The sequence below is a fragment of the Pyrenophora tritici-repentis genome, chromosome 9 (assembly GCF_003171515.1).
Source record: "Pyrenophora tritici-repentis strain M4 chromosome 9, whole genome shotgun sequence".
NCBI lineage: Eukaryota > Fungi > Ascomycota > Dothideomycetes > Pleosporales > Pleosporaceae > Pyrenophora > Pyrenophora tritici-repentis.
In genome coordinates this window covers 814385-841815 of record NC_089398.1, presented here as the reverse complement: position 1 = coordinate 841815, position 27431 = coordinate 814385, and the positions used below count along the sequence as shown (strand labels likewise).

Genomic DNA, 27431 nt, shown 5'->3' with positions numbered 1-27431 from the left:
GGTATCATTCTGCCAATCTTCTAACTGTAACCAATCGCCAGCGATTACTTGCCCGTAGGTCACTAAAACTTTCCTTGTCTCACTCTTCCTCGCTCTCCGTGCCATCAGTCATCACCTCGCAACCGCAAGGCCACAGGTGAGCGACGGCATAGCCAGGATACTTCTCTAAAAACCCGCTGTACCATTTTTGCCACTCAACCCATGTATCCTTTGATGTCTGGTCGAGAGCTACACCATCATTGGACGTTCGGTTGTTGAAGCGATCTTGCTCGAACACCCTTTGGAACTCTTTGTATCTTTCCCAACTCGCAGAATCGTTTCTTTCCATTTGATGGCCGCGGCCGGTCCATATATCAGGATCTGCGATAAAATCGCCGTGGCGACCATGCTTTCCTGGTTTGAGAAACGGATTACTACGCGGAGCAGGAACGTTTCTCCCGTCGCTTGGGACTAGAACCAGTTAGTAAAGTGAAGTGAAGCAACAAGCCAAGTAGCATTATAAGCGCTTCGTATGTATGAAAAAAAAACAGAAGTATCGAATCTTACCTGTTGTCTCAAAGAGATGCATTTCACCATTCGGATAGGATATGGCTGTGATGACGTGGTGCTCTTTGGGATCCCAAAGGACAACCGAAGAACGGTCGGGATCGGAAGGGTTAAGGCCAGTCCTCCCCATAAAATCATGTCTGTAATCTATAGCGGTGTCGGTATTGCTATAAATGTTGATGTGAGCAAGCGTTTGTGGAGTTGATTGGCTCCCTGGCAAGCCCACTAGACCTTCCTCGCTGGACTGTCCAGTAATCGCTCCCGTATTTGTTTCGTGGTTACGCTTCTGATGCTTCTGAAGCGGTTGGATACTAGGTCCTTCGTCGGGTGCATCTCTCTTCCTACCGCCAAGGGGTCCACGCGCACGATCATCTTCAACGGTTTGGGGCTCAGTCGGGGTCGGGACCGCTTGTCTTGTGAACTGCTGGGTATGAGTTGTAAGAGCTGGGCTCACGGTCCCGGCAGCTTTGTCTGTCTTGTTTTGGCTGTTATCTGTGACCAAATTTGTTAGTGTCATCGCGTGGCGATGGAGTGAATACAGTCTGCACTTACTTGGCAAGGTCGACTTCTGATTGCGACCCAGTGCCAGTGTTTCCACTTCCTCGATCCAAGTCGCAAGCTTTAGCTTTGAAATTCCCTTGTTTATAAACTTTTGCTTCTTGTCGGCGCCGGCATACTGCTCCACGATGCCGAGTAAATTGTCCACGCTCCTGTTGAGCAAGGACCTTGCCAAGCGAGGGTGCTGCCTCTTCTTGGTTCCCTGACCATTATTATCGTACAGCGGTATTTTCAAGCCGTTTGCCTCATAGAATCTGACTCTCGTATCTTGATTCCTGATTCTAGTGGCAGCTGGCTTTGCTTTGTTGTTCGCGGTTGGTACACCATTGGGCTTCTTGGGTGCCTTGAAGCCAGATGCGCCGCTGTTGGTCGCCTTTTTCTGATTTTTCGCCTGCTTCTTACCCTGAGAGGACATTGCCATCGCGAGTGCAACCTCGTCGTCGTTGATTATGTTGGTTGTGCGATCCATGGTGTCGATTAGATTGTTTCGTGAATTGTATCTGTCTACGAGTGTGGAGGTTATGAGAAGTACAATGAGACAATCGAACAAAGTAGTGTAGAGTACAAGACTTTCGTTTGTCAAAGCCTGGTTCACAATGCAGCGAGGGCTATGAAGCTAGAGCACAATGCAAACGGGTCTTTGGTGAGACACAGTTACTAGCGCAGTGATTAATGAAAGCGCCTCCAGCTCAACCATGGTTGCAACTGTCAAGACTCGTCATGGCGTGCAGAACAGGACTGGGTCCGTATAGAGAGACAGATCTTGGGACACAACCAGCAATGAGCCACATTGATAATAAAGTGGATCGGCTGTGAATTTGTCTAGAAAACCCACTGCCGTTGTATACGGACGCAATATGTCAATCAACTTCAGGCTGATACAGCACAGTTGATCCCACGGTTCAGGACCAATTGCACAGCATGAGATTCCTTCGGTAAGGGGTATGGCATTTGCCTGTGGGCTATGAGATTGGGAATTTGTAGGCGCCTCAAGGGGGCCTGGTGTGCTTCAAGGTAGTTTTGAGGCCATGAAATGCACATAAGATGGTCCACATGACGGACGGAATAAAAAACGCACAGCAAATGAAATGAGATGTGGTTCCAAGGTTTGTTGAGGTAGCATTCCGATAAGTGCACGTGTACCACGGATATCGTCTTTTTCATTCGCGTCTGATAGGCAGAATTTTATCGCTACCAAACATTATTTTGAACCTGGAATGTGGAAACTTGAGAATGCCATGTCTGCTGGCAGTTGCGGCAGAACTTTGTCGCGGAAAAGTATAGCGGGTATATGTTGCACGCAGTAGCATGTTTGATTCTGCACATGCTGACTCAGGTGTGATGGACACCATTCACATATTTGAATCAGCGCTTGTAATGTACTGGCATACTTGAAAAGATGGGAACAAAGGTATAGTTGTTTCGGCACCAACAGGTGACTATGTCGGCGCCGGGATCATGTATCCCGTGACAGTTGTGAGGGTGTTGCGGCCGGCGGCTGCAGGTACGGCTTCTGCACATGCCGGCAGCCAAGCGGCTCTTTTGCAAGTCATACTGATAGGTCGGCACGCCCCGATCAGTTAGCTATCGGCGGTTCGTCGCCAAGGGACCGCAAATGGCGAGAGTGAAAAGGGAGTGGTATAGGAAGCAGGAATGCTCGCCATGGAAGGCGGAGGAAGAGTGCATTGACCGCCACGTGCGCTAACGATGCTTGGAGGGAAAGCCGCGATTCTGATCCACACAAAATTAACTACTGCCCCTCCATCATCACGTCCCGCACAAGCTGCACAAGCCCGACGAGGCGCAAATTCCAGGGAAAACACACGCGTGTCTCTGCACCTGCCCTTTGTATTTGCCGCCAATTCTTATACAATATTGCTGTTGGTGGGCGCAAGAACGGCGATAACCTCGACTAGACCCCCGCTACCCTCTCACCGCACCCGCCCTTAGCATTCCTGCCTGTGTCGCCAAAGTACCACGCAGGCCTCGACACGCCGTCGCCATCATGGACGTTGCCGGTTTGCGGGACCGGATCCGGGCGACCCTAGACGCAAATGCCGCCGTCAGACAGCAAGCCGAACTCGACCTCAAGCATGTGCGTGTTGGACGCAGCAGCCGCGGATATGAGACGGAAACTGACAAGAAGAATAGGCCGAAGAAAAGCCAGGTTTTCTCGATGGTCTGCTGAATATCCTCGAGCAGGGAGGAGAGAATGCCGAACGCCTATCGAGTAAGAACGCGCCTGCAGCTGTGCTGCTGCCCTATCAAGGCCCCATCACTGACGCCTGCCCACAGCCGTCGTCTACCTCAAGAACCGCGTATCAAAAGGCTGGTCACCCGCCGAAGAATACAGTCAGGCAACGCCTATACCCGAAGACGAAAAGACGGCTTTCCGTACCCGCCTGGTCCCCGTCCTCGTCGCTTCTCCGCCACAAGTGCGCATTCAGCTCATCCCTACATTGCAGAAAATACTCGCATACGACTTCCCGGCCAAATGGCCCGACTTCCTCGATATCACCATACAACTGCTGAATGCTGGGAACATAGAGTCCGTCTTCGCTGGTGTGCAGTGCCTGCTGGCCATATGCAAAATCTACAGATTCAAGTCGGGGGAGAACCGCGCGGATTTCGACAGGATTGTCGAAATGACTTTCCCACAACTGCTCAACATTGGCAACTCGCTTGCAGGCGAGTCGAGCCTGGAAGCCGGAGAAATATTACGGACAGTACTCAAGGTGTACAAGCACGCCATCTACGTAAGGAATCTCCGGAAAACAAGGAATAAGGTGACTGACTAGGATATAGCTCGACCTCCCCGCGCCCCTCCGCGATCAGCAAGTCATGGTCGGCTGGTGTACTCTATTCCTGACGGTCGTTGGCAAGGAACCGCCGGAAACTTCCCTCCCTGAAGATCTCGACGAGCGCGAGGTAAACCATTGGTGGAAGGCGAAGAAGTGGTCATACGCAAACCTGAACAGGCTCTACGTTAGGTACGGTAACCCGTCTGCGTTGGGTAAAAACAACGAGGTCGATTATACCGAGGTCGCCAAGAATTTCATCGCCAACTTTGCACCCGAGATCCTCAAGGTCTATCTCCAGCAGGTCGAAAAATGGGTTGGAAAGCAGGTTTGGCTATCAAAGGCGAGCTTGTACTACACGCTCAACTTCCTCGACGAATGCGTCAAGCCCAAGACCATGTGGGCTCTGCTCAAGCCGCACACGGAGAACCTCATCGCACATCTCATTTTTCCGGTACTATGCCAGTCCGACGAGGACATTGAGTTGTTCAAGGACGAGCCGCAAGAATACCTGCACAGGAAGTTGAACTTTTACGAGGACGTAACCGCGCCTGACGTTGCCGCGACCAACTTCCTCGTTACCCTCACCAAGAGCCGTCGTAAGCAGACATTCAGTGTCCTGAGCTTTGTCAACGAAGTCGTCAACAGGTATGAAGCCGCCGCCGACAACGAGAAGAACCCGCGAGAAAAGGAGGGTGCGCTGCGTATGATTGGTACACTCTCTGGCGTTATACTGGGCAAGAAGAGCCCCATTGCAGACCAGGTCGAGTACTTCTTCGTCCGCCATGTATTTCCCGAGTTCCGCAGTCCCCACGGTTTCCTTCGTGCTCGCGCCTGCGATACGCTAGAGAAGTTCGAACAGCTCGATTTCAAGGATCCGAACAACCTCATCATCATCTACCGGAACATTCTGGAATCCATGGCTGATCCGACCCTCCCTGTCCGTGTCGCCGCTGCCTTGTCACTACAGCCCCTTATCCGCCACGATGTCATCCGAAACAACATGAAGCAAAACATTCCTCAGGTAATGCAGCAGCTGTTGAAGCTTGCCAACGAGGTCGATGTGGATGCGCTGGCGAATGTCATGGAGGACTTTGTCGAAGTTTTTGCCCCTGAGTTGACACCTTTCGCCGTGGCTCTCAGTGAGCAGCTACGTGACACCTACTTGCGAATTGTGCGCGAGCTGGTCTCAAGAAATCAAGAAAAGGGCGAGGACAGCGAATACGGCGACTTCCTTGATGAGAAGAGTATCACCGCGCTTGGTGTCCTGCAAACCATCGGCACCCTCATTCTTACTCTCGAGAGTACGCCCGATGTGCTCTTGCATTTGGAGACTATTCTTATGCCTGTCATTACAATCACACTCGAAAATAAACTTTATGGTAAGCTCTTGTTTGGAATGATATCTCAACTATTACTAATGTCTTCATAGACCTGTACAACGAGGTGTTCGAAATCATCGACAGCTGCACATTTGCAGCCAAGAGCATATCAGGCACAATGTGGCAAGCTTTCGAGCTGATACATAGGACATTCAAGGCCGGTGCCGAACTGTACCTTGAAGGTATGCGGATTTCCTTTTTTATTCCCCAATGAAATGTTGCTGACAAGTCGTAGACATGCTCCCCGCGCTTGAGAACTTTGTCAACTACGGTACCCCAACATTGATCCAAAACCGCTCATATCTGGACGCAATTTTCGACATGGTCAGGACTATCTTCAAAGATGACAAGGTCGGCGGTGTCGACCGTATCTGTGGTTGCAAGCTCGCTGAGATCATCATGCTCAACATGCGCGGCTTTGTCGATGACTACATCCCAGAGTTCATCGGGCTGACAATGCATGTGTTGACAAACGAGGAGCCGAAAGTCAAATCCCTACGGATTCATCTTATGGAGGTGGTCATCAACTCCATCTACTACAACCCCGCACTGGCACTACACGTGCTCGAGTCAAATGGATGGACCAATAAGTTCTTCAGCCTCTGGTTCTCAAGCATCGACAATTTCACCAGGGTCCACGATAAGAAGCTGTGTATTTCCGCCATTTGCGCACTTCTTACACTGAGAGCGCAGGATGTCCCAGTCAGCGTACAACAAGGCTGGCCACGTCTGTTGCAAGGTGTCACACGCTTATTCCAAACACTTCCTGCGGCACTCAAGAGTAAGTCTGAGGAGTCCTGCTATCATGACCTATTAATGCTAATGGCTCTGTAGATCGTGAAGAAGCCAAGAAGGAAGACGCTTTCGACTACTCTGCTGAATACGAAGAGGAAGAAGGCGAAGAATGGGAACAAGAGGCCGACTGGAACAATGAAGCAGATGAAACTGAGGATATCAAGGACGAGAGTGCCGCTTACCTTGACTTCCTTAATGAGGAGGTACGTGTTGCATGTCGAGCAATCGTAAGCAAGAGCTAATCGAGAATAGGCACAGAAGTTCAGTTCCGTCGACGACGAGGATGACGACGAACTAGAAGAGGAAAGTCTCCTCGAAACCCCGCTCGACAAGATCGAGCCATATGGCATGTTTAAGCATGCTTTATTCCGTAAGTAGTATGTGGAAAATGCTGTGAGAGCTCAGACTAACAGTACTCAGGCCTCCAGCAAGAGCAACCTGCGCTATATGAGAATCTCACAAAGAACCTGAGTCCAGAAGAACAACAGGTGGTCCAGAGCGCTGTCCATCAAGCCGACGTCATTGCGCAAGCTCAAGCAGAAGCCCAGGCTGCTATTGCGAATGGACTACCACCAGTGGTGCCACAGTAGAGCTTTGTTTCATCCATGGCATATGCTACTTCCCTTACAAACCCGGCGTCTCAGCTAGGATTGCACGCCGGAACAAGAAGATCAAATACATGTGAATGGGGATCAGCAGCCGCATGACACACGTTATCAAGTACATGGCGAATATCCGTACGAAAAGGGCACTTGAAATCCAGATAAATAGGACCAAGTATGTCCGTGTCGAACGAAGATGAGCACGCAGTTAGTTGGATTTCCATTAGCGAGCATCCTGGCGTTTTGACTTTTAGACTGAAGATGACATCAGCCGGAGGTGTGTTCTGGTAGCAGGTAGCAGGGATAGTGTAGTATGGCGTTGTTCTGGGCCTTGGCATTATTGCTTGCGAGAAGAGGAGGACGATATCCATGAGAGGTACCATTGCTTTTTTGGAATGATGACGTATGTGGATGAAGTTGTCCCCCAGGCCAAAGGCCGAATAGATAGTACTACCTGTTATAGGATTAAAGAATATTGAGATTATGAAAGCAATGTGCCAGTTCATTCTCTTAACATGTTTACTGAAGAGGTGCATGCAGATTCTGTTGGCTCAACATGTGTTGGTTGATGGCCCCACGGCATCCATGTTCCTGCCGTCAAGGCTTACATCGACACATGATGGCGTACACCCTATGTATATGTACCCGTCTGTGAGAATATTACGTTATGCAAGTGTCCTCTGCGATTTCCTCTGTGGGGGCATGGCTCTTGCACTGACAATGCCAAAAGGACGTCACGTCGGAGCGTTATCGATAAGCCGAATCGGCAGACGATGACGCTTGCGCCGGCACGTTTGTTCGCATCCCACGCGCAACGTGGACAGAAGCGGAAGCACACCATCCCGATACCTACACTCAGACACCTACGGACTTCACCAATCGAATCCCTATATTTATGCGACTGTCTTGCACCGAATTTACCCATCTCCCCGCACGAACCGTCCCGTCTTTTCAATTGCAGCTGGCTACCTTGATCGCGACGCTTGGACAGCGACGGCATTACGCGCATCACGTAACCTCGAATTGTTCCGATGTCACGCCCTACTGTGTCCAAGGCTCAGAGTATGTTTGCGCTGCATATGCAAGGCTGCACGTCTGGTATGGCTGACAGAAGTAGCCAGCTACCCCATCTTTGCAGCCACATTCGCCAATAACAGACCTGGCATTCTCGTAGTCGGCGGTGGTGGAGGCGTAAGTGCAATTTCTACACGAGCCGCACGCCAAATGTACGCTGACCGCGCATCTCAATTTAAAGGCAGGCCGATCTGGAGTAAAGAACCAAATCACCGCATTCGACTTCAGCTCGCGCGCACCCACCGTACAACCTATCGCGGAAATCGAAGCGAGCAAAGACGATTCAATAACGTGTCTGGACAACCTTTCAACAAAAGATGGCCTGATTCTGTTTGCCGGTAACAACAGCAGTGAAGAAAGCCGTTTAAATGGCCGGAATGAGCATTTGCGCGCCTTTGAGCTGCAATTACCGAAGAACAAAGGGCCAGGAGCAGAGAAGACAGACGGCAAACTAGAGTTTCTTAGCCAAACTACGCTCTTCACCACTCCTCAATCGGACGGCGCAAGGAAAGAGGGCTACCAGCGGATCATCAGATTATCGCCACCACAGCGTGCAGCCTCGAGTACGCCCAACAGGCGGATTGGAGCAATTGCTTCCAGTCTTGCTGGCGATGAAAACGAAGTAGTCATCTTCAGCGCAACATCCAACAAACCCACAAGCCAAAACATAATAACGCGAATCACGCTAACCAAAGAGCAAGAGGCGAATGATCTGGACATTTTCACGCAAGAACAAGGGCGGTTCCGGGTAGCCTATGTGACTAACCAAGAGGTGTTTGTGCAGAATGTGAACCATGATTTCGACAAGAATAAAGCTAGAGAAAAGAGCGAGCACACTCAAGTCTACATGATACCGCATGCTGAGAAAGGTACACGGAGCAAACTAAGATGTGTACGGTGGCTCTCACCAAAGCATCTACTACTCCTATCAAACAAGCCTAATCGGACCGGCGTTGAACTGTTGCTTTTGCATTTGTACGAGCAGGGGCCAGGCAGTATCGTTTTGCGCAAGACAATGCCAAAGCATGTCAAAGCTGCTACCGATATGGATGTCTGCCTCCTGGACGCAGACGACGAAGGTGCATATCAGATTGCGATAGCTGTAGGGGCGATCGATATCTCCTTGACGGTGTATACGATGGACTACCATGGCCCGGCTAGGGACTCATTGAGCTCATTTCATTCGTTTAACAAGTATGATAATGTGAGTAGGGATGTACCAGTCCAAAGAAAGTGTACTAATCGAGTTCAGGTACATGATGTGCAAATGACCAAAGTCATCTTTTCGCCATTTTACAAGCCCGACGTCTCTGCTGGCCGCCAGACGCCACCTCAGTATATCCGTCTAGCCAGCACTAGCCTTGGAAATACGATTAGCGTGGAAACGTTTCCACTCCAACATGTAGGATCACGTTATGTGCTACAGACGGCACGTTCAAGGAACATGTTCACGGCAGCAACTTATCTGGCCGTAGCCATGGTCGTTGCAGTATTAGCTCTGTTGATACAGTCACTTGTAGATCCGGAAGGCGACCTAACAAAGGGTATACTCCCGGTACGACTGCAGAAGGCAGCAAGCCAGCAGAAGACGTTTGGTGAAACGCTCCGCGAGAAACGCCACAACGCCATCCTCAACAATGCGGATTCACCGGTCGTCAAGACATCGCAGCGCATCGCCGATCTACTACACTTGCATCTCCCTCACGTCCTATCCGACACGGAACCAGCCAATGCACCTGAACCGAAAGCTTTGGTAATACACCACGACCATGAATCTGAAGGCACACTCAGTACAGAAGTGCACGCAGGGGACGAGGAAGTGTTGAAGAAGCATGTGGCGGCGAGAAAGTGGGATGAATTGAGTGAAAAGGAAAGGAGGATATGGAGAGAGAAGCTAAGTGAGGCGGGCATGTGGGCTGTGGGCGAGGGGGAAACAATCCTAAAGTCCATCTTCTTTGGACAGATTGGCGGCGTAATCGGACATGTCGCCGAGGGTGTGCTTGCGGGCTAGAGATGTGATTACGGGCGTTACAAGTTAGAAGGGCGGACAGGCAGGGGTGATACCATATGGAACTCTAACCTTACGCAAGGCGCGCGTTGAGTGGTTGTGTATCATAGTGAACGGACAGTGTCTCTGATAAGGGTGCGCGCACGTCCATGTGAGAATACGTGAGCGATTTTAATGTTAAGAGTGGCCGATAACGCTCTTTGGAAACTTGAATTGGCTTAGTAGGCCAGCTCTGACATGGCAATAATCGTCTTACAAGCATGACATAATATGATGAGGGGGTGCGCAATTGGGACTGGCATGTGCGAGCCAAGGGAGACTATCGTCAGGTGGTCTGTTTCTTGGGGCCAGCGGTGCAGTCGTGTATGCCGTCTCCGACTCGATGTGTTGACCGCGCCACCAGTGGGCTGTCATCCCATTTGCGCCTCCCCGGTGTGAAGGTTAGGGTTAGCTCCCGCGACTAGCGTGGTACGGTCCAAGCTCGCTAGGCCGGGTTCGTGACATGCGTCTTGCGTCGGGACCAGTAAGTTTGGCGACGACCAATTCGCCGTCAACGCCCCTCTAATACCATTCTCCTGTCCTTTCTATGGATGGAGTGAGCAGATACGCTCTTGCTGCGACAGGCTTCAGGTGAAGCAGTCAAGATGACGCAGCAAGGTCCCCTTTCGTCCGCGCTGGACCGCATAGTCCACGAACTACGCTCAAAGTGAGCCCGACAAGGCCAAATGAACGTGATGAGAAGCTGACGGGCAAAAGAAATGACGAAACACGACAGCGAGCAGCAAACACACTGCGACAGACGGTTGAAGCGGCGCACCGAGGTGAGCAGCAGAGCGATCGAGGGCCCCCGCCCAAGCTACAGGAAACTGATGTTGCGCAGAACTCGCGCCCAACGTCTTTACCAATTTCAACAATGAAGTTTACACCAAGATCTCCGGCCTCATTGTCACGGGCAGCGACTCGAACGAACGCATCGGCGGTATCCACGCCCTCAACGCCCTGATCGACTTCCGCGGCGACGATGCAGGACAGAAGACGACGCGCTTTGCTTCGTACCTGAGGGCCGTGATGCGGGGCCAGGATGTCACGGCCATGGTGGTAGCAGCCAAGGCTCTGGGACGACTGGCGAAGCCCGGCGGCACCCTCACGGCAGAGCTGGTCGAGGCAGAGGTCAAGGGCGCGTTGGAGTGGCTGCAGTTGGAGCGCCTGGAGAATAGACGCTTCGCTGCTGTCCTCATACTACGCGAGCTGGCGAAAAACTCTCCCACGCTCATGTACCAATGGATTGCACAAATCTTTGAAGTCATATGGGTTGCCCTCCGGGACCCCAAGGTCCTCATTCGAGAGTCTGCCGCCGAGGCAATCAGCGCATGCTTCGAGATCATCTCCCCACGCGACTCGCAAATGCGCCAGCTCTGGTTCGGCAAGGTCTACGACGAGATTCTCCGCGGATTCACCATCAACACCAATGAAGCGATCCATGGCTCGCTCCTTACCATGAAGGAGCTGCTCGACAAGAGCGCAATGTTTATGAATGACCAAAAGTACAAGGAGACTGTTGAGCAGGTACTCAAGTACCGGGAGCATCGCGATGCTCTGGTTCGAAGAGAAGTGGTCCTTATCATACCTATACTCGCTGGCTATTCACCAACCGAATTCGCCACAAAGTACCTGCATCAATGTATGCTACACCTCCAGGGTCTAATTAGGAAAGACCGCGACCGAGACAAGGCATTCGTAGCCATTGGTCAGATTGCGAATGCCGTCGGAGTTGCCATCTCACCTTATCTGGAGGGGATTCTAGGCTTCATACAGGAGGGCCTGATTGCCAAGTCCCGGAATAAGAGCGGTATCAACGAAGCGCCTATATTCCAATGTCTTAGTATGATATCAGCAGCGGTCGGCCAAGCCCTCACCAAGTCTGTTGAGCGACTACTGGACCCTATTTTCTCATGCGGGCTGAGCGATTCTCTCTTCCAAGCACTTGTAGACATGGCGCATTACGTACCGCCTTCGCGGCCGATGATTCAAGAAAAACTCCTTGATCTCCTCAGCCAGATCCTCGCCGGCCGACACTTCTTACCCCTAGGCAGCCCATATCAGGTATCTCAGCCTCCGCAAATATGGACACGTGACCACAAAGACCCACAAACCATCGCCCCAAGAGAAGCTGAGATTGCACTAGCCCTGCACACACTCGGCAGTTTCGACTTCACGGGCCATGTTCTGAACGAGTTTGTTCGCGATGTTGCGATCCGATACGTAGAGGCGGATAATCCCGAGATCCGCAAACGCGCCGCGTTAACTTGCTGCCAGCTCTTTGTCAAGGATCCTATTGTCCACCAGACAAGTACTCACGCGACCAAAGTAGTTGGAGACATCATCGAAAAACTCTTGACTGTCGGTGTGGGTGACGTTGATCCAGACATAAGGTGGGATGTCCTAATAGCCCTGGATGCTCGGTTCGACCGACATCTCGGCAAAGCGGACAATGTTCGTACTCTGTTCCTTGCACTGAACGATGAGGTATTCGGTATTCGAGAAGCTGCCATGTCCATCATTGGTCGACTCACAGCTGTGAATCCTGCTTATGTCTTCCCTTCACTCCGCAAAGTCCTTTTGCAGCTACTCACCGAGGTCAACTATGCCAACAGCCCGCGGAGTAAGGAAGAAAGTGCCAAGTTAATTAGTAGTCTTGTCGGTGCTGCTGACAGTCTCATCAAGCCACTGATCGACCCAATCGTCGAGGTCCTTTTGCCCAAGTGTAAGGATCCAAATCCAGAAGTCGCGTCAACGACACTCAAAGCCATTGGTGACCTCGCCACAGTCGGCGGCGAGGGCATGATCAAATACATCAAGGATCTGATGCCCGTCATCCTGGATTTCATGCAAGATCAGACGTCGGATGCTAAGCGCTTCTCTGCTCTGAAAGCTCTCGGGCAGCTAGCTACCAACGCTGGCTATGTTATAGAGCCATACAGAGACTACCCAGAGCTGATGAACATTCTCATGAGCATTGTGAAGATAGAACAGGAAGGTGAACTCCGAAGAGAAACTGTTAGGCTCATGGGCACCCTTGGAGCTCTAGACCCCGACGAGTATCAAAAGATCATGGAGCAGTCGCCCGACAAGCACCTTATCTTGGAAGCGCAGGCCATCACCGATGTCTCGCTCATCATGCAAGGCATCACGCCCTCAAACGAAGAGTATTACCCCACAATCGTCATCAGCACACTCATGGGTCTGTTGAAAGATCCATCACTGGTCCAGTACCACACGGCAATCGTAGAGGCTGTTATGAACATTTACGCAACAATGGGCTTGAAGTGTGTGTCTTTCCTTAACCAGGTTGTGCCAGGTTTCCTCCATGTCATAAAATCTACGCCAGCGGGACGGTCGGAGGGCTACTTCAACCAGCTCAGTCAACTCGTTCGGATCGTTCGCCAACACATTCGCCCTTACTTACCAAGTATCCTGGCAACGATTAAAGAGTACTGGAGTAGCAGTCCACAGCTCCAAGCCACCATTCTTTCACTGATCGAGGCCATTGCTCGCTCGTTGGAAGGCGAATTCAAGGTCTACTTGGCGGATGTACTACCACTCATGCTCAGTGTGCTTGACTCTGATCAGACTGGCAAGCGTTTACCTTCAGAGAGAGTACTACACGCGTTCCTCATCTTCGGCTCGAGCGCCGAAGAGTATATGCATCTCATCATTCCAGTCATGGTCAAGATGTTCGATAAGCCTGGCCAACCTATACAGATCCGGAGACATGCTATCGAAACTTTAGGGCGTCTTTCAAAGCAAGTCAATGTTTCCGAGTTCGCCGCACGTATCGTGCACCCTCTCTGTCGAGTGCTTTCTGGTAGCGAGCCAACACTGAAGCAGACTGCACTCGAGACGCTCTGTGCACTTATCTTTCAGCTCGGTCCAGACTACATCCACTTTGTACCTACTGTGAACAAGATCTTTATTGCGCACAAGGTACCTCATGAGAACTATGGGCGCATCGTTTCGAAGTTGCAGAAGGGTGAACCCTTACCCCAAGATCTCAGCCCAGATGAGCGTTACGGTGAAGATGACGAAGACTTGAATCCCGCGGAAATCCTCACCAAAAAGCTAGCGGTCAACCAGCAGCATCTCAAACAAGCATGGGAGGCCTCGAACAAAACGACCAAAGAGGATTGGATCGAGTGGATGCGACGATTCAGCGTGGAATTGCTGAGAGAATCACCACAACAAGCACTGCGCGCCTGCACACCACTCGGTAGCGTGTACAACCCAATCGCCAGAACTTTGTTCAACTCTGCATTTGTCTCGTGCTGGACAGAGCTGTATGATCAATACCAAGAGGAGCTTGTGCGTTCCATCGAGACTGCACTCACGTCGCCCAATATCCCGCCTGAGATATTGCAAGTCCTGCTGAACCTGGCAGAATTTATGGAACACGACGACAAGGCTCTACCAATCGACGTCCGGATACTTGGCATGTATGCCGGCAAATGTCACGCATTTGCCAAGGCACTACATTATAAGGAGCTCGAATTCAACGCGGAGCAGAATTCCAGCGCTGTGGAAGCCCTTATCAGTATCAACAACCAACTGCAGCAGACCGATGCTGCCTTCGGTATTTTGCGTAAGGCGCAAAATTACCATGACGTTGAGTTGAAAGAGACTTGGTTTGAGAAGTTGCAGAAGTGGGACGAAGCGCTCGCAGCGTACCAGAGGCGTGAGCTTGAAGAGCCAGACTCCTTTGACGTTACCATGGGCAAGATGCGCTGCTTGCACGCTCTGGGCGAATGGGATCTTCTTTCCAGCTTGTCAAAGGAGAAGTGGGCCAATGCGACACAAGAGTACCGCAAGGCGATAGCACCGCTTGCCGCAACGGCCGCATGGGGTCTGGGTAAGTTTGCTGACATGGATAATTACCTTGGTGTCATGAAGGAACAGTCGCCCGACCGTGCGTTCTTCGCATCGATTCTCAATATCCACAACAACCGGTTCGAAATCGCCGTGGAAGAGATTGCTAAAGCTCGCAAGGGTCTCGACACCGAGCTCAGTTCACTTTTGGGAGAGTCGTACCAGCGTGCTTATTTACCAATGATCCGCGTGCAGATGTTGGCGGAACTTGAGGAGATTATGCAGTACAAGCAAAACGAGGGAAACCATGAAAAGCAGAAGAGCATGCGAAAGACTTGGATGAAGCGACTCAGGGGGCTACAACCGAACCCGGAAGTTTGGCAGCGCATGATCAAGGTGCGACAGCTTGTCATCTCACCACAAGAAGGAACCGACATGTGGATAAAGTATACCAACCTTTGCCGCAAGAGCAATAGGATGAACCTCGCAAACAAGGCCTTGCAGAAACTACTGGATATCGAGAGTACAGGCGACAGTACTGTCGTCGAGTTTGTACGCAACAATGCCCACGCTATCTCACACCCGGTTGCGTATACTACGTACAAATACATGTGGGCAGATCAAAACAACAAGCAGGAGGCCCTTGATAGCATGAAGGAATTCACCGGACGACTGTCTGAGGACCTGGCTATGCGAACTAGGGCCGCAGCAAATCCAATGATGGGTCAGAACGGAATGAACGGCATGTCCAATGGCCAGCACATGTTCAACAACATGAATCCATTTGCTACCACCAATGGGCATAACGGCGTGAATGGTATTAATGGATCAGCCATGTTGAATGGATCAGCAGCAGGTGTCTCACCGAGCGAACTTGTCCAATGCCATCGTCTACTTGCCAAATGCTACCTCAAGCAGGGAGACTGGCAGCAAGAACTTCAGGACGGCGAATGGGAACACGAGTATGTGCACGAGATACTTGCCGCTTACGCCGCAGCCACACGTTACAACAAGGACTGGTATAAAGCATGGCATGCCTGGGCACTCGCCAACTTTGAAGTCATCAACTCGATCACGTCCAAGTCTGACCGGGAGGCTACTGAAGTGCCTAATAACATTATCCACGATCACGTCATCCCGGCTATTCAGGGCTTCTTCAAGTCTATCGCGCTGTCTTCAACTAGCTCGCTTCAGGATACACTCAGACTGCTTACGCTGTGGTTTGGTTATGGTGGAAGGGAGGGAGTCAATCGTACCATTACAGAAGGAACTAAATCGGTACCTATTGATACGTGGCTCGAGGTTATCCCGCAACTCCTCGCTAGGATTAATCAGCCAAACGCTGTGGTTAGACAGTCTATCCACCAGCTGCTTATCGAAGTTGGAAAGGCACATCCTCAAGCTTTGGTGTTCCCGTTGACAGTCTCGATGAAGTCCGATGTATCTCGACGCCAGCGATCGGCAAAGGAGCTCATGGAGGCAATGCGCGAGCATTCGCCAAAACTAGTCGAGCAAGCTGATCTTGTGAGCCACGAGCTCATTCGTATCGCCGTCCTATGGCACGAACAATGGCACGAGGGCCTCGAGGAAGCCAGCCGACTTTACTTCGGTGACCATAACATAGACGGAATGTTCGCTACACTCGCGCCCCTGCATGCCATGCTCGACAAGGGACCGGAGACATTGCGCGAGATCTCGTTTATCCAGTCTTTCGGCCGCGAACTCCAAGAGGCTCGCGACTGGTGTAATACGTTTAGGACATCGGGCGAAATTGGCGACCTCAACCAGGCGTGGGATCTCTACTACCAGGTGTTCCGCAAGATCGCTCGTCAACTGCCGTCCTTGATGACGCTTGAGTTGCAGTATGTCTCACCAAAACTCAAAGACGCGCACGACCTTGAGCTCGCTGTTCCCGGAACGTACCAAGTTGGCAAACCAGTCATTCGAATCATATCGTTTGATCCAGTCGCATCTGTCATCCAATCTAAGCAGCGACCCAGGAAATTGGAAATGCGCGGCAGCGACGGCAAGGCACATACGCATATCCTCAAGGGACACGAAGATATCCGCCAAGATGAACGTGTCATGCAACTCTTTGGCCTCTGCAACACACTTCTTTCCAACGACGTGGAGTCACGTAAGCGTCATCTCAACATCCAACGCTATGCCGCCGTTCCGCTTAGCACGCAGTCTGGTCTTCTTGGGTTTGTTCCTAACAGCGACACACTCCATGTTCTCATTCGCGAGTACCGCGATAGCAGGAAGATTCTTCTCAACATCGAACACCGCATCATGCTACAGATGGCGCCCGATTATGACTGCCTTACCCTTATGCAAAAGGTCGAAGTCTTTGGGTATGCGCTGGATAATACGACCGGTCAAGATCTTTACCGTGTCTTGTGGCTCAAGTCCAAGTCTTCGGAAGCCTGGCTTGATCGCCGTACCAATTACACGCGCTCGCTGGCAGTCATGTCAATGGTGGGCTATATTCTGGGTCTTGGAGATCGCCATCCCAGTAACTTGATGCTTGACCGAATTACCGGCAAGGTCATTCACATTGATTTCGGAGACTGCTTCGAAGTAGCCATGCACCGAGAGAAATATCCAGAACGTGTGCCGTTCCGGTTGACACGCATGTTGACGTATGCCATGGAAGTTAGTAACATCGAGGGCAGCTACCGGACAACTTGTGAACATGTCATGCGGGTACTGAGAAGTAACAAGGAGAGTGTCATGGCAGTGCTTGAAGCTGTAAGTTGTGCATTATCACGATGAGATGGACTATTGCTAACCGAAAAACAGTTTATACACGATCCTCTTCTGACGTGGCGCCTCAACCACCGTGATACTTCCCCAGTTGAACCAAACTACCCATCGGAACGCCGTCAATCCATAATGGGCGAAGCAGCGAACGTTCCGCCCGAACATCAAATGTCCAGCATCGTCGGTCGTCCCCGTCACCGGTCCTCAGTCGCGCCGCCCCAGAACAACGACGTCGATGCCAAGGAAGTGCAGAATGCGCGGGCATTGCAGGTGCTGAGCAGGGTCAAGGAGAAGCTCACAGGCCGAGATTTCGGAAAGGGCGAGGATCTCCCGACTGAGATACAGGTTGATAGGCTTATCAAAGAGGCAACGAATTTGGAGAATCTATGCCAGCATTACATAGGATGGTGTAGTTTCTGGTAAGCTTGAGCGGTGCTGCAATGCCGCAAGGAAGCAGTGGGCGGTAATACATGTATTGGTATGAGGAGTCATGTGTTCACTTTAGCAAAGGGACTTGTTAGGGGGAGGGGCTGGGTGGTGGTATCGGGTAGCATGATATGGAGTTGACCTTTTTATCTGGAAACATGCTCAATTGCAGGGTTCTTTGTAACACTAGGAAATGACGAAGCGGCATTGCAGAGGTGCTGTGGTGTTTCTGGTTTATTTGCTCCGAGATGAAATGGACTTGGCGAGCACCTGGGCAACATAAGATGAGTACTTAACATCCTAGTATATAAAAGCTACTGCAGGCGCCAGATAGGCTTGGTAGGAATGGAATAGCGGGGTTCACCGGTACTGTCGCTGTCAAGTACTTCATGTTACCCAGGTGCGAGTCCAACACAGTCTCTAATATCCGTCTTATTACCTGATTCAATTATTTCCCGGCCGCCTGCAGTGTATGCCCAAATAGGTGTGGGAACCTGCATGGTGGTCACCACCCAAGACGCAGGGACCTCCGGATCCGCATGTGCTGACATACAGATGGCTTGCCAATACCGTCCTTACCAGCAACCACAAGACAGACGAGAGATGACCATCGGCGCATGAAGATCTTGGTACACTTGGTCGCAGCCGTATACCCGGTTGATCTGCAACTAGATGAGCACGCGCTTGGGAAGCACCGAAAAGCCCCCCACATATGATGTCGTGCGCCCGTTGATGTGGGATCGCTACATCACAAGTTGCGGCTGCTTCGAAGCGCTAGCGGGGCACGACGGCCAACGTTGCTCGGGACACGTTGGGTAGGGATCAGCTTACGAATTTGCTGTCAGTAGTTGGGCTTGCAGGTACGGATGTGATTGTTAGGCAGCTCGGGTTCTTCTCATTCTAGAAGTCTCCTTGCCTCGTTGGGATACGCGTTGGGTATGAAGGGAAGGGGCCCTGGAGAAGGAGGGGGACCAGGGGGTTAATCCGGCCGCGGTGACCGGTCGGAGGCGTTGGCATGTCATGATAGCACCGAGCTTTATGCCGGATTACGGTATGGTGCAAATAGAGCAGTAGTTAGTTGGTAGGGAAAAAACGCTTTCTCGGAGTAAACGAACGTATCATCTTGATGACTGAGCTGGGAGAAAGTTTGTTTGTCCCCGCCAACGCCCACCGCGATTGTTAGGACACGTTCTTCGTTGCAGCAGCTTCGTCATCGGTGACGGTGATCAGAAACATGTGAAACTTTGCCAATTCTTTTCCTTTTAGCTTTAATAGCCCGAAGTTCCCGCTAGGCACATGTGGTGACTTCCTAGGATGCCGGATAGATAGCCGAGATGGTGTGGCCGCTATAGCAGGGCTGGCGAGGCGTGAGTGGTGGGAGCTGGAAGTTGCGGCAGATCGACGTTGGCGGTCGCCCTGGTCGAAAAACTGTTTGCCGAGCAGCGGCGGGCGGTGCAAGCTGCAAGCAGGCGTGAAGGGGGGTGGGCATCAGCCCGGGCATGGAAGTATACATACATAGCGTGGGCCTATCTCCGGCATCGAGTTTCATATCGCTTTCGTTCGATTGTTTTGTTGTTTACCCGTTTTTTCTTTGCTTGTACCTTCAGCACGGCAAGGAGATTTTCTGTCCCGTACTTTTTGCGAGGAATTAACGCGTTTCTTTTTCAAGCTGTGACATCACTGCCACCAAGAGATAGAATACCCAATTGTTCGCCCTGCATGTACCCTGCTGGCCTGACCTTGGCACCATGAACCGGAACAATCAGAACCTCACGATAGGCCGTCTGCCTACCGCAGACAGTTTTCCTACCTTTAACATCCAGGGACCGGAATCCCCGGCGTCGGAAGAGTCGATTTCGAGTGCGGAGGAGAGGCTGCAATGGCGGAGTCACTCCAACGTCGCCACCCCCCTTCCTCAATCAACTGACCAGAACCCCTTTGACGATCCCAATCTTGGCTTTGCAACATCACCGCTCAGCTATGCTGGCAGCGAAGCCCGAGCAAATGGCGTGAAGGAGCAAATTAAAGAGGAGGAAGAAGAGAGAGAGTACCACGGACCCGACAGCGAGAATGCCGACACAACCTCGACGATCAAGTCTGAGCAACCGCGCAACCCTAGAGCCCTGACTGCCGTCGCCAGCAGAGGCAGCACGAAACGCAGCGCTTACGATAGCCAGGATGCAGACGCGTACGAGAAGAGGAAGAAGCTGAGCTTCAAAGAACGCATACGCCATTTCACCTGGACCTGGTTTTGTCTTACCATGGCTACGGGAGGCATTGCGAATGTACTCTACTCGGTGCCTATCCGGTTTCGTGGCCTCTATGCGTTGGGATGCATCTTCTTTATCCTCAACATCGTTCTGTTTTTATTCAATGTCGCCATGATATCCTGCCGGTTTTACTTTTACCCACGCACCTTCAAGGCGTCGTTTTTGCATCCGACTGAGAGCTTATTTATACCGGCTGCGCTTGTTAGCTTTGGCATTATCTTGATCAATGTCAGCCAGTATGGTGTTGATATGGCTGGTGTGGGAGAGTGGTTAGAGAAGTGTATGGTTGTGTTGTTTTACATGGACTGCGGGCTTGCTGTTTGCTTCTCCATTGGCATCTACTTGCTCATGTAGGTTCTTCTGCTCTGATTCTACGGCGATTGGGTTGCTAACAATCATAGGTGGTCGACGACGACGTTTACAATCTCCCAGATGACGCCTATTTGGATCTTCCCTGCGTACCCGCTCCTCATCATCGGCCCTCATGCAGGAAATCTCGCGCCCAAGGTCAACGACCCAGCGATATCCCTCGCCATCATCCTGACCGGCTACGTCATCCAAGGCATTGGCTTTCTGGTTTCGCTGATGATATATGCTGCCTTTATCTACCGCCTCATGACACAAAAGCTTCCGAAGGAATCTCTCCGCCCGGGTATGTTCATCAGCGTCGGTCCCTCTGGATTCACCATCGCAGGAGTGGTGATGATGGGCCAAGAGCTTCCGAATACGGTGCCTAGCGACTTCATGGGCGAAGGAAACGGCGAGCTAGCAGGAAAGGTCGGCATGATATGCGCAAACTACCTTGGATTGTGGCTTTGGGGATTGGCCCTCTGGTTCTTCTTCGTGAGTGTCGGTGCGCATTGGTCATGCGCCAGGCGCGGCAAGATGGACTTTGCAATGACGTGGTACTCGTTCGTCTTCCCCAACACGGCCCTCACAACATCAACCTTTGCCATCGCTCGCGCTCTGAACGGCAACAAACCCATCGAATACATTGGCTGCGCAATGACGATTGCACTCATCATGATGTGGTTCTTCGTCATCATCATGAACGTCCGCGCCGTCATCATCAAGCAGATTCTGTGGCCAGAGAAGCAGGAAGATAGGACTGAGGGTGGCTGGAAACAACAGAGTGCCGAAGATCAACAGAGGCGACAAAGAGAAAGAGACTTGGCAGATGGCGGAGAGAGCTTGAGGGGTAGAGCCTGGAGCCGTGCGCGCAGACTACCGAGGAGGGAGACGTTTGGCAGGGATACTTATGCTACAGAAGGGGGCAATGGTGCACCGTTGCCGCAGTTGACGAGGGCGCGGACAGAGACTGCGGCGAGGAAGAGAGGCTGGAGTTTCCGAGGATCGGTGCGCTGAGTTATGTGAGTTTTGGACTGGTACAAAGCTGCGGAGAAAAAAAGGTGGCGTCTGGTACTTTTATGTTTGATATGTTGATACCCCTTGAGCGATTCGCGATAGACTGTGTCATTAGCGTGTATTTTAGTTGTAGGAAGGAGTCTGCTTTTCGGACGACAGGAGTTGATGTCTTTACTATGCTCTATATCATAGAAGTTTGTTTTATAGCTACCTTAAAGTTCAAGTTCCGATTTATATTGCCTGGTGATCTTCACCTGCAAACGGCCACTAGCGTGGTGGGGTTTACGTATGTTGCTAGATGACCGCCCCCACTTTAGCTTTCATCCTCCGCGTACATAGAAGAGCATCACCACCAACTGCACAATTGAGTATAGTATCTACCTCACGTCTGATTTAGTAAGCCTTGAGTAATATATCGGTGCAGCCTGTAGCAAAGGTGAGCATCAATTTTGCATCCCAATCCAGGTATAAGCTTGCTGTAAGCACAGCAACGCGACTTTTCCTTGTCGATCGCATCATTCCATTTCCAGTCATGTTTTTTTGGCTTTACGGTCGCTTATTCCAAGATCGAATATCAGCACATCGCCATTCTCAACATTCATTGAGCTTTTATACCTAGTTAGCAGAGCGACGCTGCTTAGTTTCATTCACGGTGACTGTGAGTCTCACTACACCTATTTCCCTTCAAAGAACCAGACTCAAAATGGTACATGAGCAGAAGAACCACATCGGCACCCAAGAGGAATCCCAAAATCAGTCGCCACACATCGCAGCGCCGCCGAAGGAAACGTCTGGATCTCAGAGCGACTAAGCAATTTCCAACTTTGGCGACATCATCTGCACTCCACCCGCAACTGATTCCGAGCCTACGACCAGCATGGCTACTCCATCAAACAGCGAGGAAACCTCTCAACCCATTCTCCCCAGTGCACCGCCAGCAGCCGACACATACGTTACTGTCACTGCCGCCAACAACAATGCCATCCCCGTGCTCGCAGATGGCAACGAGCCCAACATCAGCAAGCGCGAATACATCTACTTCCTACCCTACCCCCTCCCCCCAGACACCGAAATCCCGTACTCAATCCACTTACCCCAGAAGAACCCACTGAACCTGCCATCCCACCAATTCGAGCCCACCTCCACGCTCGTACTAACCAGCCCCAAACGCATCTTCGTCGACATCCGCATCTACAAGCCCTTCACTATGAACAACGCCCTCGAGCCCCTCCCCAACGTCGGCGAACCCCAACGTCTCGAATGGGCATTCGGTGGAACCTCAGCCTCCCGCCCCATCACCCTCGCATCAACAGGCCCCCAACATGGCAAATCCCAGAAGCGCATAGAACAGGACTCCTGGACCAACGTCACGCATTCTACATGGGCGCACTGGATCGATTCCCGCTTCGCAGTCGGCAACAAGAATATTCCTGTAGATGAGGGCGACATGTATCCCATTGCCAAGGATCTCACGCTCGAAGTCGGTCATGCATTCCACCCTGCGCTGGGGGCCGTCAAGACGCACGAGGAGATGTGGAGGGATGTCGATGCTGTGGCGACGAATGAAGCGGGTACGAAACTCTGCGTCGTGTTGCGTTGCCAGGCGGACCATGCGGGAGTGAGGGGTCTGGTGGTAAGGGTGGGTCAGTTCTGTCAGGGGATTATCATGCAGCGTGAGAGTACGACGGTGGAGCGTTGGGAGTGGGATGATAATCATCCTGGGGAGACGGAGAAGGAGAAGTGGCAGCGGACAGTTAGGATTGGGGGAGCGTTTTTGCCGTGTAGTGTGGCCCTTCGGGCGGAGGTGTTGGGCTTGGGTGCGGTTATTCGATTTCATGATTTTGAGTGGGTGGTGGAGGAATTGTGGGAGTGGAAGTAGGGGGTGGGGGATGTTGCTTTGTGGATGGCGATGAGACGGGATTTGTACAGTAGAATGTGACCTGATGACTGGGGATGATGGTAGCGCTACATAACTCCGGTACCAACGCCAAAAAATGAACCCGATAACAGTCCGAAGTACTCCAAGTCTATACACACCTCATCAGTAGTCATATCCCCACCCCCCTTGTAGTCCCCTTGCCAACCCTGAGCCAGTATGAATCGCCCTCGCAACCTGGAACCCTTGTGTCAAGATCCCCATGGCATTATCAATCTCCACATGTCCCGTCGTTCCCGGCATAGGTGGATCTTCAGGCCTCCGCATAACCCCCTCCATCATCTCCTCACTCGCCAAGCCCTGAAAGCGATCCAGCACCAACCGTCTAACCGCCACATGCCACTTCTCAAACCACTGATCTTCACTCATCGTTGTATACGTCTTATTACCCTCCTCATCGATGCTGGAAAATGGCCACTCTGCTTTCACAACCTCATACCGTCTGGTAGCGAAGAAGAGGGAAGGCCAGCTGAAGATCCACAGGAAAGTCAGGTAGAACAGCCAGCAGACCCATTTTTTCAAGCGCCAGGCGTTTATGCGGTTGGAGGTGTAGAAGTCTATGTTCCTCTCCTCAATGGGGAAGGTGATGCATATATGTCCCCGGTAACCCGTCGCACGGACCAGTCCTTCAAGCCGGTTCTTGAGCAGCGTCTCATCGAAACCAGTGACGAGGCGACGCAGACGAAAGATGCGCAGCATGCGCGGAGAAGCACAGTACCTATGACACCATTCTTTCAAACTGGGTTTATTGCCGCCGCTGATTTCAATGTCTTGTTTGAAGCCCGGGGCTCTGCTTTTCAGGATCGTGCCGCGGTGAGTTTTCTCCGTGTTGTCGACCGTGGTGAGAGACATTGTTGATGTGTCTTCATCGTTGAAGTTCTTGCGAAGGTATAGCGACATATTGATGGCGAGGCGGAAGTCGGTGATGAGTCTAGTTTCCTTCTTATCGCCATGCTTGATGGTTTCTTTGTGTGTGCCCATTATGTATATCAGCGGGATGGGCGCTGTGTTGGCATACTTCCGGATTTCGTATTCGAGGGCCTCGGGACTGGTGTCGTAGATGGGGTCGATGACGTTCAGTGTCTCGACTACCACGGGCTTGCCGTTCCTGAAGCCGGGGTTGTTGTGGTCGGTCCGTGTGGTGGGCGGAGTGACATGGCGGATAGGTATGAGGGGTGGTGTTGCGGTGTGTGCTTCGCTATCCGAGTACGAAGGAGGGAGACCAGATATTTCGGGCGCATCGTCGTAGGCGTAGTCGTCGGGTGTTGTGTGGAGAGATACGGCATCGGGGTCGTCGCGGTAGCGGGGAGGGGGGTCGGTACTTCTGCCCATTGTGATGTGGATGAATGTGTGAGAAGAGAGAAAGAGAACGAAGTTATGAAATACAAGAAAAACAAAAGAGAGGCGATCAGGCGTTCAGGGGACCGGTGAGACACTTAACGCCATATTCAGGCAACCACTTGGCTATTGGCCTGTGGATATTTAGGATGGCACAAATGCGTCGTACTCATGGGTGAAATCATGCAAGTTAGTGCCACGAACATTGCTGCATTAATTCAGCATATCTGCTGGACTTTCTCCTTCTACGCGTCTGAAGAGTGCACAAGATCGCGCGAGAGTCGATGAGCGGGGCAGTGCCGCGCGCTGTCACGCTAAATTTAAGCTTAACTCCGAGCCCAAAATTTTGGAGCTCGGCGCGACAGCTAGCGACCGTGGATGCGACGTTACTCTGCACGATCTGAAATCTCCTTCACTTCTTGGACGATATAGCGTCGCAAGCCTAACCGTGGCTTCCATTACCATCTTAGTACGCCGTATATGTGGACCACGAGTCTTTCTGACCCTTCCCCGCAGAGCATGCGCCTTCGGTAGCTCTTTCCCACGCGCCTTCCATACTTCACCCACTATGGCCTCCGCCGATGTTCCCATGACTGACGCGCTCGCCAAGACGATTGATGCAACACCGCAAGCCGGGCAACAAATAAGCCATGCGGGCAAAGAATACACCACCATAAAGGAAGGGTTGGCGCATATCCTCGTGCCTCAGGGCGTGCCCACCTCGACCGACCCCAAATTGTCCAAGGAAGATACGCAGAAGCAACAAGTCTTCTACAACCCGATACAGCAATTCAACCGCGATTTGAGCGTACTGGCGATCAAGACATTTGGTCAGGATTCAATACAGCGGAAGTCCAAGAAGCACGAACAGTTCAAGGAGAGAAATGCGCGGAAGAAGCAGCGGATGCAGGCAAGTCGCGCAGCCAAGGATGTCGCAGACGGTTCGAACGACGTGACCGAGGTGAACCAAACAGCTGCAGTGCCAGGTGTGGAAGAGGTGACGTCCAAGAAGAGGAAGCTGGACGACGTCGAGATGGAGGACGACGCAGCTCCCCCGAAGAAGCAGCGAGTCACCGAAAACGGCGAGAAGGAGGCAGAGGACGAGGTGGACATAAATGGGGGAAGGACACCCTGGAAGCCAGCCTTCAGTATCTTGGATGCGCTATCTGCGACTGGCCTTCGTGCTCTTCGGTACGCCCAAGAGATACCGTTTGCGACTGCCGTCACAGCGAACGACATGTCGCCGAATGCTGTAGAGTCCATTAAACTCAACGTGAAGCACAACAAACTCGAAGAAACCATAACGGCAAACACGGGCAATGCTATAGCTTACATGTACAGCTTCTGTGACAAGAAAGGATACGACGTCATCGATCTAGATCCCTACGGTACTGCAGCCCCGTTCATCGATGCGGCCATACAAGCAATCAACGACGATGGGATGCTGTGTGTAACCTGTACCGACTCTGCCATCTTCGCCTCGCACGGATACCTCGAAAAGACATACTCACAGTATGGTGGCCTGCCTTTCAAAGGTGAGCCGTGCCATGAGGGTGGACTACGCCTGATCCTACATGCCATCGCATCTTCAGCTGCTCGCTATGGCATGGCCATAGAGCCGCTTCTCTCCCTCTCCATCGACTACTACATCCGAGTCTTTGTACGAGTACGAAAAGCACCAAACGACGTCAAACTGCTCGCCGGCAAAACCATGCTCGTCTACCACTGCGAAAGTGGCTGCGGCGCATGGTCTACTCAGTTCCTCGCACGCAACAAGGTTACGAAGAACAAGAACGGTGATCCCATGTATAAACATGGCTTTGCTCAGGGGCCGTCCGCGGACCAGCACTGCGAGCACTGCGGTCATAAGACCCACCTGTCAGGACCAATGTACGGCGGCCCGTTGCATAACGTTGGTTTTATCGAAAGAGTACTAGCGCAACTGAATGATGTTGACCGCGAGACGTATCCGACAATGGATCGCATACAAGGAATGCTCCATACAGCTTTGGAGGAGATTACGTTTGGCACCAAGCTGGAGAAGTCAAACGGAGCGCAACAGACCCAAGTACTGGATGCCCTGATCCCCAAGTCAGATCCGGCAGAGATAGACCATCATCCATTTTTCTTCATACCCAGTTCGGTAGCCAAGGTGGTCCACTGTTCTGCACCACCGTTAGCAGCACTACGTGGCGCGCTACGACATGCGGGCTTCAAAGTAACGATGAGCCATTGCAAGCCTGGCTCCATCAAAACCGACGCTTCTTGGAGTGACATCTGGCACATTATGCTCGAATGGGTGCGGCAGAGAGCGCCGCTCAAGAATGCGCTCAAGACTGGGAGCCCGGGCCACGCCATAATGGCAAAGGCAAGCGCGAGCGGTCACACCAGGACAACTGCCGCTGCAGAACCAGCACAAGTACCGGTCGATCCGGCGACAGAGGCGCAAGGTACGGGGGAATCGGCGACAGCAACGGCAAAGGATTTGCCAGCTTATCTCAACACCAAATACTACGTCAACTTTGACGAAAAGCTTGGCAAGGATCATGACAGAGGCAAGTACGTCCGGTACCAGCTCGCACCAAGGGAGAACTGGGGCCCGATGTCGCGCGCCAAATGATTGAATCATGAACAATACATCCTTGCTCCCATGTTATCGTCAATGTGTTCAGTTATGCATTGTTTGACGCACATCTCTCCAATAATCATC

General features: G+C 51.8%; 10 protein-coding genes across 10 annotated transcripts; 7 read left to right on the top strand and 3 right to left on the bottom strand.

The window, feature by feature from the left end:
• Positions 1–79: 79 nt before the first annotated feature.
• On the bottom strand, positions 80–1573 carry PtrM4_146830 (uncharacterized protein; the record flags this gene model as incomplete). Its single annotated transcript, XM_001938840.1, has 3 exons — positions 80–450; positions 547–1038; positions 1099–1573. The coding sequence occupies 3 exons, from the start codon at positions 1571–1573 to the stop codon at positions 80–82; spliced, it is 1338 nt and encodes a 445-aa protein (XP_001938875.1).
• Positions 1574–2543: 970 nt separating this feature from the next.
• Positions 2544–2657, bottom strand: PtrM4_146820 (uncharacterized protein; the record flags this gene model as incomplete). Its single annotated transcript, XM_066109890.1, has 1 exon — positions 2544–2657. One exon carries the CDS (start codon positions 2655–2657, stop codon positions 2544–2546), a length of 114 nt encoding a protein of 37 aa, XP_065959873.1.
• A 452-nt stretch (positions 2658–3109) lies between these two features.
• On the top strand, positions 3110–6321 carry PtrM4_146810 (SXM1, Importin, protein involved in nuclear import; the record flags this gene model as incomplete). The annotated part of the gene is made up of 7 exons (XM_001938841.2): positions 3110–3199; positions 3256–3334; positions 3400–3860; positions 3910–5284; positions 5335–5466; positions 5520–6065; positions 6119–6321. 7 exons carry the CDS (start codon positions 3110–3112, stop codon positions 6319–6321), a joined length of 2886 nt encoding a protein of 961 aa, XP_001938876.2.
• Positions 6322–6427: 106 nt separating this feature from the next.
• Positions 6428–6669, top strand: PtrM4_146800 (uncharacterized protein; the record flags this gene model as incomplete). Its single annotated transcript, XM_066109889.1, has 2 exons — positions 6428–6449; positions 6500–6669. 2 exons carry the CDS (start codon positions 6428–6430, stop codon positions 6667–6669), a joined length of 192 nt encoding a protein of 63 aa, XP_065959872.1.
• Positions 6670–7712: 1043 nt separating this feature from the next.
• Positions 7713–9766, top strand: PtrM4_146790 (uncharacterized protein; the record flags this gene model as incomplete). Its single annotated transcript, XM_001938842.2, has 4 exons — positions 7713–7743; positions 7799–7872; positions 7937–8959; positions 9008–9766. 4 exons carry the CDS (start codon positions 7713–7715, stop codon positions 9764–9766), a joined length of 1887 nt encoding a protein of 628 aa, XP_001938877.1.
• A 641-nt stretch (positions 9767–10407) lies between these two features.
• PtrM4_146780 (TEL1, Phosphatidylinositol kinase and protein kinase PI-3 kinase family) lies at positions 10408–17809 on the top strand (the record flags this gene model as incomplete). The annotated part of the gene is made up of 4 exons (XM_001938843.1): positions 10408–10469; positions 10520–10584; positions 10644–17374; positions 17426–17809. 4 exons carry the CDS (start codon positions 10408–10410, stop codon positions 17807–17809), a joined length of 7242 nt encoding a protein of 2413 aa, XP_001938878.1.
• Positions 17810–19560: 1751 nt separating this feature from the next.
• Positions 19561–21447, top strand: PtrM4_146770 (TehA, Tellurite resistance protein and related permease; the record flags this gene model as incomplete). The annotated part of the gene is made up of 2 exons (XM_001938844.1): positions 19561–20432; positions 20484–21447. 2 exons carry the CDS (start codon positions 19561–19563, stop codon positions 21445–21447), a joined length of 1836 nt encoding a protein of 611 aa, XP_001938879.1.
• An 877-nt stretch (positions 21448–22324) lies between these two features.
• On the top strand, positions 22325–23326 carry PtrM4_146760 (Herpes-BLLF1 multi-domain protein; the record flags this gene model as incomplete). Its single annotated transcript, XM_001938845.1, has 1 exon — positions 22325–23326. The coding sequence occupies one exon, from the start codon at positions 22325–22327 to the stop codon at positions 23324–23326; it is 1002 nt and encodes a 333-aa protein (XP_001938880.1).
• A 162-nt stretch (positions 23327–23488) lies between these two features.
• On the bottom strand, positions 23489–24715 carry PtrM4_146750 (uncharacterized protein; the record flags this gene model as incomplete). The annotated part of the gene is made up of 1 exon (XM_001938846.1): positions 23489–24715. The coding sequence occupies one exon, from the start codon at positions 24713–24715 to the stop codon at positions 23489–23491; it is 1227 nt and encodes a 408-aa protein (XP_001938881.1).
• A 574-nt stretch (positions 24716–25289) lies between these two features.
• PtrM4_146740 (TRM1, N2,N2-dimethylguanosine tRNA methyltransferase) lies at positions 25290–27341 on the top strand (the record flags this gene model as incomplete). The annotated part of the gene is made up of 1 exon (XM_066109888.1): positions 25290–27341. One exon carries the CDS (start codon positions 25290–25292, stop codon positions 27339–27341), a length of 2052 nt encoding a protein of 683 aa, XP_065959871.1.
• Positions 27342–27431: the final 90 nt, after the last annotated feature.